The following is an 8,646-nucleotide window of genomic DNA, read 5'->3' as shown; positions in this document are numbered from 1 at the left end:
CAGGCGTGAACCAAGACAGACTTTATCTCCTCAGTTTGAGATGCAATTTGCCAAACGGACTGCAGAATTCCTGCATGTTGCGTGTGCTGTACCCAGTAAAGTTTGTGAAGGTTCCAGTGCCTAGAGATGTTACCTATTCGTCCTCCAAGTTTCATTCTTATTTCCTCTGTTCTAGAGCAGAAAATGGTATTTCATCTGTTCGGCTGATTCAGACAGCTGCTTCCAGAAATGCGTGAAAATTATAATGAATAATAATTGTCTGAACCCTCCTTGAGACATATTTTCATGTGTGGCAGTTGCGAAGGGACCATGAGGATGACATAAGATTATGAACAGCGTGGACAGAGGCATTTAAACAAAATTCCTCTTAAGCTCCATATGCAAATGAAACTGGAAGAAATCCTAAGGTGCAACGCAATGAGGAGTATCCTTCGTCATGCACTTCACAGCGGTTGGCAGAGTATGGCTGTAAGTGCAGAAACAACGTTATCTGCAAACAGAAGGTAGTTCGGATTAGATCCATTTATCCGTATCCGTTCTTAATCACTGATTCATGATTTGAAGAAGTCTTCCAAGGCTGCAGAAAATAGTTTGGATGTCGTGGAGTCACCTTGCTTTACTCTTTCCTCGAATTTGAGTTTTCCATTCTTTCGCTGAAATGGAAATATAAAAATAAATACGTCGATTCTTAACAGACGGAGGTATTTCATAATGTAATCTCAGAATGTGATGGGGCCATATCTATGGGCGGAGCCGAGGTGTTCGCTGGGACGGGCGACAGCGTGGTGGGCGGACTGTCGGGCGGAGCTACGTCGGTATTGGCCGGCGGTAACAGTCGCGCCCCGCCTCCACCGTTGCCGGGCAACGCGACGCGCGCAGTCGTTCCATCGGCCGCCGAGGGCAGCGGTAGTGTCGCGTTCGCACCGTACGCTTGAGGAGTGCGGGCAGTGGCGTGGGCGCGAATGGACCTGAGCACGCGCGCGCGTTTGACCGTCGTGGGGCGAGGGCCGCACAAGCCGGCGCCCGCCAGAGCGGCCAAGAGCGTGCTCTCCATACGCAGCCTCGTCGAAGACGACAACGCGCCCGGTAAGCAGTAAACAAACCTGCAACAGTCTGCCACAAGTTCAAATCTGTGTACCTGGTCGGGACAACAGTCTGGTCTAAACCGCAGAGTGAGGTGATTAGTCCCCACTCTCCCCACCCAGCTACGTCACAAGGAACACGTACAAGATGTTTCACAAATAATTAACAGACATTTCGTTAGGAGCCGGCAGCCTTGCTACAAGCGAGATCACCGAAGTTAAGCGCTGTCGGACTTGGCTAGCACTAGAATGGGTGACCGTTCGGGTCTGCCGTGTGCTTATAGCAACTGGGATGCACTCAGCTCTTGTGAGGCCAATTGAGGAGCTGCTTGACTGAGAAGTAGCGGCTCCGGTCACGAAAACTGACACGGGCGGTAGAGCAGTGTGCTGACCCTACGCCCCCTCCACATGCAGTGACGCCTATTGTCTGAGGATGACACGGTTGTCGGTCGGCACCAGTGGGCCTTCCGAGGCCTGTTCAGACGGGTAGAGAGGAGAGATTTCGTTAGGAAGCGTCGGTGAGTGTAACTTATAGGTTAGGAACAATTTTGTGATTAACACGCCGTCCACAGCCACAATATTTTACTCTCCCGGTCACGTCAAACGCATATCGGGGATACATCTACATAGTGGACGACGTTTTCTCGTGTAAAGCTGCCAACCGTATCATCAATTTACTGCTCTATGGGAAAGTGAAGCAGTCCCAGAAAAGGTAATTTAGTCCTTCAGAATGGAATTCTAGCTCGAAGCCCCTCTGGAGACGGCGTATTATTAACAAAAAAAATACTGACCTGCTTTATAAGCTTATAATGACACTTCCGCAGCTCGCCGTTTAGGCCATTGGTGACAGAGCGTGCATACACGTCCAAGGAGTGTTTATTTTCAGTACATCCGGTAAAAATATATCAAAGACAGAATATGACGGCCTTCTTTCAAATCTCAACATTATAAGCTAAAGCAAATTAAGAGGGATGAAATTTAAAAAAAACCTGACAGAATTTAAAACAAGCTTTATGTATCTACTACCGATTCATCACGCCCTACATAAAACACTCAATGTCTGTACCTCTGAATACATGAACGCCCACTATTTCTTAGTAAATATGTGGATGCACTTCTTAAGCATCGTCAACAGTGTATAGAGCAGTTATTTCAAAGAATATGGATCTCTTACTTACTTGAAAAAAAAAGTTATTACTTGTAGACAGATACGACAGGATGTTTTGATAACTAACAATTTTCACAACGTGTCGGGTTTTGCCGTATGGGAATTTCGGCAAACTTTTCAGCATTGTACATCATAGCTTTTACGAAATAGTTTGTAAATTGTATTTCTTAAAATCCATGAGTGCCAACAGAAATATAGTGTTCAGCAATGTTCTGGGATGCTTTTATCGTCGTTTCAAAATGACACCCCGTCTTCGAGAATCCGGAAAGATTTTCTGTTGGGGAGAACTTTACTAAGCTAACTAACGCTAGACGCAAGAACCGTACACGAGCTGACCCAAGGTAAACCATCTAACGCTGCGCTTCACTGCCGGACGGGAAGCAAATTCTTGTAGTCATCTTGTACGGCACTTGTAACAATTCTATCAGAAAAGGGCTCTTCCACACTACAATCGCTTTTCGATTCGCTCTTTAGTTTACAGACAGCGACTGTATATCTGATTCCTGTATTTCAAGGACAGTGCGTTTCCAATTTCGCTATCCGAAAATGCCTCACTGACAAACTCAAACTGTTAGTTAGCCACTTTCAGTGTTTTCCGAACTCCTGCTATAAAATGTCACATCGTCACGGTGAAGATACAGAGATCCAGATGCGTTTTTGCGGCAACCTTTGGTCACAATAGCTTTTTTTTTATAACCAGCTTAAATAAGTAATAATCATCTTCAGATCAGTCTGTGTTGGCAGAATTGTCTAAAACAAACCGTAAAATTTCTGCCAAAGTTTGCAGTGTCGGTAAAAATGAGAAAATCAAAGATCGAACATGGTGCGTGATCCATACAGGGAGGTCAGTGTTGGCGTATTGGTTGTCCTGGAGTATTTTTTTTCAGTTAATAATTTTCTGGTGATGCCTATCGTGATAAAAATTCTATGATTTATTAATACAGACTGGTCCGAAGATGATTATTACCGACTGAAACTGGTTGTTAATTTAGAAAAACCCTTTAGTTCGAAGACGGGCATTAACACTACAATTTGCTGCTATACTGCTGGGTAAACGCCTCTCTTAGAAAAGATGTGATTTGGCCACAGCCTCAGCGCAGCTGTCCGCAGCAGGAATGGCCCACGGTTCCTATCCCGTCCGTCTCATTCTTCATGGAAGTGTATATTATTTCATAGAGCAAAAAAATTAGCCGAATAAGGAGTCCTCTCATATTTATACCGTTCCTTCGCACTTAACGAAGTTAACTACAATTGTAATTTATTCTACAGTCCCACTCGCATACAATAGACTATTTAACATTGTGACCGATTCTATCTTTTATTTTTATCATAAAACATACTGATTACAGTCAGCAATAATATTTCTTTTACGTAATACGCATATCCAGCTTTTCAATCTCCCATATTCAAGTGGTCACACGCTCCTAAATCACTGAAAATTCTGCGCATAGGCGTCCCCACCCTGGCATGTCGAACACAGAGTTTTTTTCATTAAAGTATTTACATATGCTTCTAGAGATTCCGCTGACATCTTGTTTAGCCAGTTAACAGCTTTACGGGGCTTGTGGAATGATACGACTCGAAACTGACCTACTCATATATGTCAAAATTGATAATTTTTGAGCGTCTTGCCTCGTCCTCCTCCCTATGGACAAAATTCTACGGACGCCCATGTATCATTAATGCGGCTTTTCATAACATTATCAAGAAGCGTTTTATCTTATTACATAATGTCACCCCAAAAATTACAGAACATAATTTAGCTTTTTCGTCCTTAGCGTGCTGCAAATTAAGAAAATTCCCATCTACATACGTTTGAATTTATTAGACAAACAGCTGTAACCAAATTCACGTCCATAGTCCTTTCTGACTATTCGAGTATTATGGAGTTAAAATCAGTTTTGCTTCGGAATCAAGTTTTCTACGAGTTATTTACAACATTCAGTATTCCGTTTCACATACCTGTGTTATGATGTCAGTTGTTTTTAGCGAAAAGCCAAATAAAACTTTTTATGACAACTTTTTCGTAAGTCTGGCTGATCGAGCAAACATATTGTTATAGGAAGTAATTTCTGTTTTCAAAAACGAATGCTACATGCCTATTAAAAAGCAAAATTTCCCATTCCTTACTTAGAAGACATAGCAGAAAAGCTGTATGTTTCACGATAGGCACATACATAAATTAAGTGTTTAAGAGTAAGGGGTTAAAACCCACGAACCTCGTCTGAGTGGAGTAAATAATATTGACGATTTTGTGGAAGGTGTTTCATTTGTATTTTTCTTGTAATGTGATCTGTAAAAATTGTACAATAACCCGAAATATAGTGTGGATATTTTCAAATTGCGTCTTCAGATCTCGTCGGCAATACCACTAAATATGTTTACTCGTAAATCAAATCAGCGAATACCTTCAGTTACTTGCTTTATCCTAACATCTTCCGGAACAACGTTCGACTAAATCTATCAGCAGGTTTATGTTAATAATGTAAGTAATAAGCAAAGAAATAGAGCTGCATGCAGATGTGGTTAGAAGCAGAACGAAATATTTTCGTGATAACAAAAATGACAATATCTGATGATGAAATAATAGGAGTAAACCAGTCATAAAGCTACATATTTTATTCCATCAACACTGATTTACGCTGCTGAGCTTGGCACCTAATTTATGAAAATTTTAGCTGTTAACCCACCGATTTGATTTAGTTGTTGGTTTACGCAGCATGAATAAGTTGGGCCTTCAAGACTCCCATTACATTGGATCAGGAATTGTAGGCAAATCAAACTCTTACGAAATACAGCTTTTCTGGCTTCTCATCTTTCGTTTATGCTTGTGACTAGATTAAATAGGTGTAACCATAGCACAGATACTTAGGAAAAAGTCAAAATTACAACATAAATGATAATAACAGTACAGGTATAACGGCAGCATACCAACTGACAAAACAATTGGATGCAATTATCGTGATATGGTGATGAACTGCAACGTTAGACATATTACCTTATACGTTAACTTCGATGTACCGATACATAAAATCCACAAACTAGAAACAACCAAATTCTTAATGGTGACGAATGAAACAAATGACAAAACAAACAAAAAACGTTCGCTGTTCTAGTAGTATCTGATCTGGTATTCCGATTAAAACTATAATAGACCTAAGGATGTATTTTCGTGTGTTCAGCGGAGTTCTTGGTACCAGTGTTCTTCACGATATTTCTACGACAACTGTGTCAGTTGTCTTCTCCAGTTGCTGTGATCTGTGTTATAATACTTACTCATTATATGGACGAAATCCCGAGATATCATGTAGGAAGCCTAAAGGACCGAATATTACGTGCTTCGCTCTGCTGGCTACTACAGAAGCCAGTTGTGCTGAACACTTGCAGAACATACCGTAGAATGGTAAAACTAAAATAAAGATTCGAAAACAGTTGGTAATACCAATAATAAGAATGAACTACAATTTTAGAGGCTTTAAAACTGTGTAAATAGCTCTTCATCAGATGGGTCAAGGCAGAAGATAAGATTAAAATGATAAGTGGGGTGCTAAGGGTTGCACCGTTAAGCGGCATTTAAGGCTGAGCAGTTTAGGTCCTTCAGAACCTCTGTTACATGGAATGAAAAACGTTAAAAGTATCAAATTTTTACAAAATATAATTTTTGTAGCTTATTATTTGTTATACACCCTTGTGATCCAGCTGAGTGGTGCTGTCAGAGAGTAATAATTACGAAATTGGTTGTAGTTACCTTATGAATAGAGGAACCCGGGGCAGGAGGGTAACGTTAACATTGAAATGGGCAGAGTGCAGTTAAAATGACGAAGAAAGCGCTAAAAATTTCTGCGTGACATTTAATATATACTTTAAAAAGTGAAACAAAGAAATACGATATAAAAGCACACAGATGAACATTAATAAGATTTTAAAAAGGCTGACAATTGGTCCGTTGTGCCTCAGGCCAAAATCTAGTCGTATTTCTCAAAATCTACAAGAACACACTGAGCATATGAGTTCACAAAAGGGAGATTGTTAATGAATTTGACCAGAAAATTCACAAATGAGTTCAGTTTCATTGTCTTCATTTCCAGTTCCTGCACAAAAGCTGCGTGTCCTTTTATGACAGGAGACACAGGCCACCAACCTTCAGTCGACCTTGAACATAAATCGTTGCAGTAAAGACATCCAGAATCAGTCCCTTCTGTTCCACTTTCGACATTTTCTTTATTCTTGCTTGAATTTTTCACGTACCTTTTTTCAGAAACGGATTTCTGTCTCTTTTTGGCCTTTTCGTCTTGCTGCTGCTTCTTTTGTTAGAACATTCACCATCCGCCTGAAGTTCATTCGTGTTCGGAGACGAAATTGGAATTGCAACACGCTCTTTCTTTCATTTTACAACTTTCCTTACTTTCGCATCAACATTTGGAATGACAACAACGCGTTGTGGAGAAACAAGGGAAATGTGAAACTTGAAGCGGAAGCCGTTTCTTCAAGAGGCCTACTAATAATTCTAACAGCAAAAGGAAATTATATTAAGATTAACCACAGTCAATAACGATAACAGTTAGTTGGCAAGTAACTAATTCTTCCGTCATTTCTTGATAGATCAGTGTCATACTTACAACTGAAACCACAAATTGTGTTTTCCACAGTATTGAATGATCTGATAATGGCATTGTAAGCCGAACTGCTTTTAAACAGAGAGAGTGAGATCAAACTTTAAAACATTCTCCAAAATGATGGGCGCAGCTCTAAATTTATAGACTTGTAGCGACCCGCCAAGGCTTCGCAGAGTTAACACTAAATATCTACTGCCTGAACGTCTGAGGTAGCGGTAATTTTGTTTACAGGTCACTGGGTAAAGTAACGATTAAAATACGGAGAACAACGTTAGGTAACTGAATACTAGCTCCAAATTCTAGTCACTTTCATTTAACTTAAACAATTTCAGCAGCACACGACTGAAAAATTCTTGGGAGGCACGACTCAATCGAGAAATATCATAGTTCATCCAATTTGCACTAAATGCGTGCAAATTATACACACAAACCTTCTTCGCGAATCACTCTATCTATTAGTGAAAACCGTATCAAAATCCCTAGAGCAGCTCTTGCGGCTAGCCTTTATACACAGACAAAAAAACTTTATATATAGATTTTCCGCAACACGTAGTAATAACGAAAGCAGGAAATGAACCTATAGGACGCTGTCTTTTCTTTTGTATATGTAGAGAACATTGCAATGTTATAGTCGCAGGAATGGCTTTACACGCTAAAACACCAAATTCGGTTTCGGAAATATGTTTTCGCCTTTTCCCAAGTGAACGGGGCTGTCTGCGGCCGCAAACTAGTGCAATCCAGGTAACCATGAACATTTTTAAAACTATGAATCACGCACAAATCAGAAAATAACAATTTTTAGATGACCATACATAACAGTATTAGACGACCATGTTCGTGGCTTCTTTGTCTGCCGGTATTGCTGGTAGCGTTATTGCCGTTGATGAGATAATGAAGACTGGCGTTGTTGATGGAAGTAAAAAATAATTCTAACGAGGAAATTGTAGCAAGGATGTGTAAGTATAGAGTAGGGAGAGCATCCCGGCGTTGGAAGCGGAGTTTTGCTTAAGGAAAGTGGAAAGAAAGGGCGGGGGAGCAGATGCTCGGTGCATGGTGTGTAACAAAAATAGAGAGAACATCCAGTTTTGTTGACAAAATTGAAGTTGTTTGTGTATGTATGTATGTGTGTATGTGTGTGTGTGTGTGTGTGTGTGTGTGTGTGTGTGTGCGCACGAGCGAGTGAATCAGTGAGTGACAGAGAGAGAGAGAGAGAGAGAGAGAGAGAGAGAGAGAGAGAGAGAGCTTAGATAATGAATCAAAAGTAAAGGATGAAACTAGAAATCGTATTTTTTCCTTTTGTATTCAGTCCAAACCTTTATTAATTATTATCGCCTCAGCAGTACAGACCCACTGTGTGTCTACTAAACATCCAGTTAAATACTTAGTAGAGAGGTAAGAACACTTATCCTATCGCGTATAGTCTGCCAGAAATGGGTACGAGCGAGGGAATCGCTCCTTTGTGTTAGAAGCTGAGAAAATCTGCTGGAATTCCCAACTATTTCTGAGCATCAGGAGATAACTTTTTCTCAAGAAGTACAGGACCGTAAATCTTTCGGCCGCCCGGACAGCCGAGTGCACTAACGCTCCGCTCTTGGGACACTGGGAGACGAAACAGCCCTGTATCAAATCCGCCCCGCGGGTTAACGACATGGGCCGACGAGCTGGCAAGTCTGCATTTGGTTTTTAGGCGGTTTCCCCACATCTGACTAGGAAAATACGGGCTTGGGTACCACTTTACGCGTAATTTACACACATTACCCAAAAACTTACAAGTATTCAC

At 40.9% G+C, this 8,646-nt stretch overlaps 1 protein-coding gene across 1 annotated transcript in view; it reads left to right on the top strand.

Annotated features, from left to right (window-relative positions):
* The first annotated feature begins 962 nt into the window (after nucleotides 1-962).
* Nucleotides 963-8,646, top strand: part of LOC126455758 (homeobox protein aristaless-like) — a 961,462-nt gene continuing 953,778 nt past the window's right edge. The window contains exon 1 of the mRNA XM_050091524.1: nucleotides 963-1,086. Coding sequence (XP_049947481.1) covers nucleotides 963-1,086 — 124 coding nt within the window. The remainder of the gene's footprint in view (nucleotides 1,087-8,646) is intronic.

This window comes from Schistocerca serialis, chromosome 2, assembly GCF_023864345.2.
Source record: "Schistocerca serialis cubense isolate TAMUIC-IGC-003099 chromosome 2, iqSchSeri2.2, whole genome shotgun sequence".
In the NCBI taxonomy this organism is placed as follows: domain Eukaryota; kingdom Metazoa; phylum Arthropoda; class Insecta; order Orthoptera; family Acrididae; genus Schistocerca; species Schistocerca serialis.
This window is presented reverse-complemented; position numbering and strand designations above follow the sequence as displayed.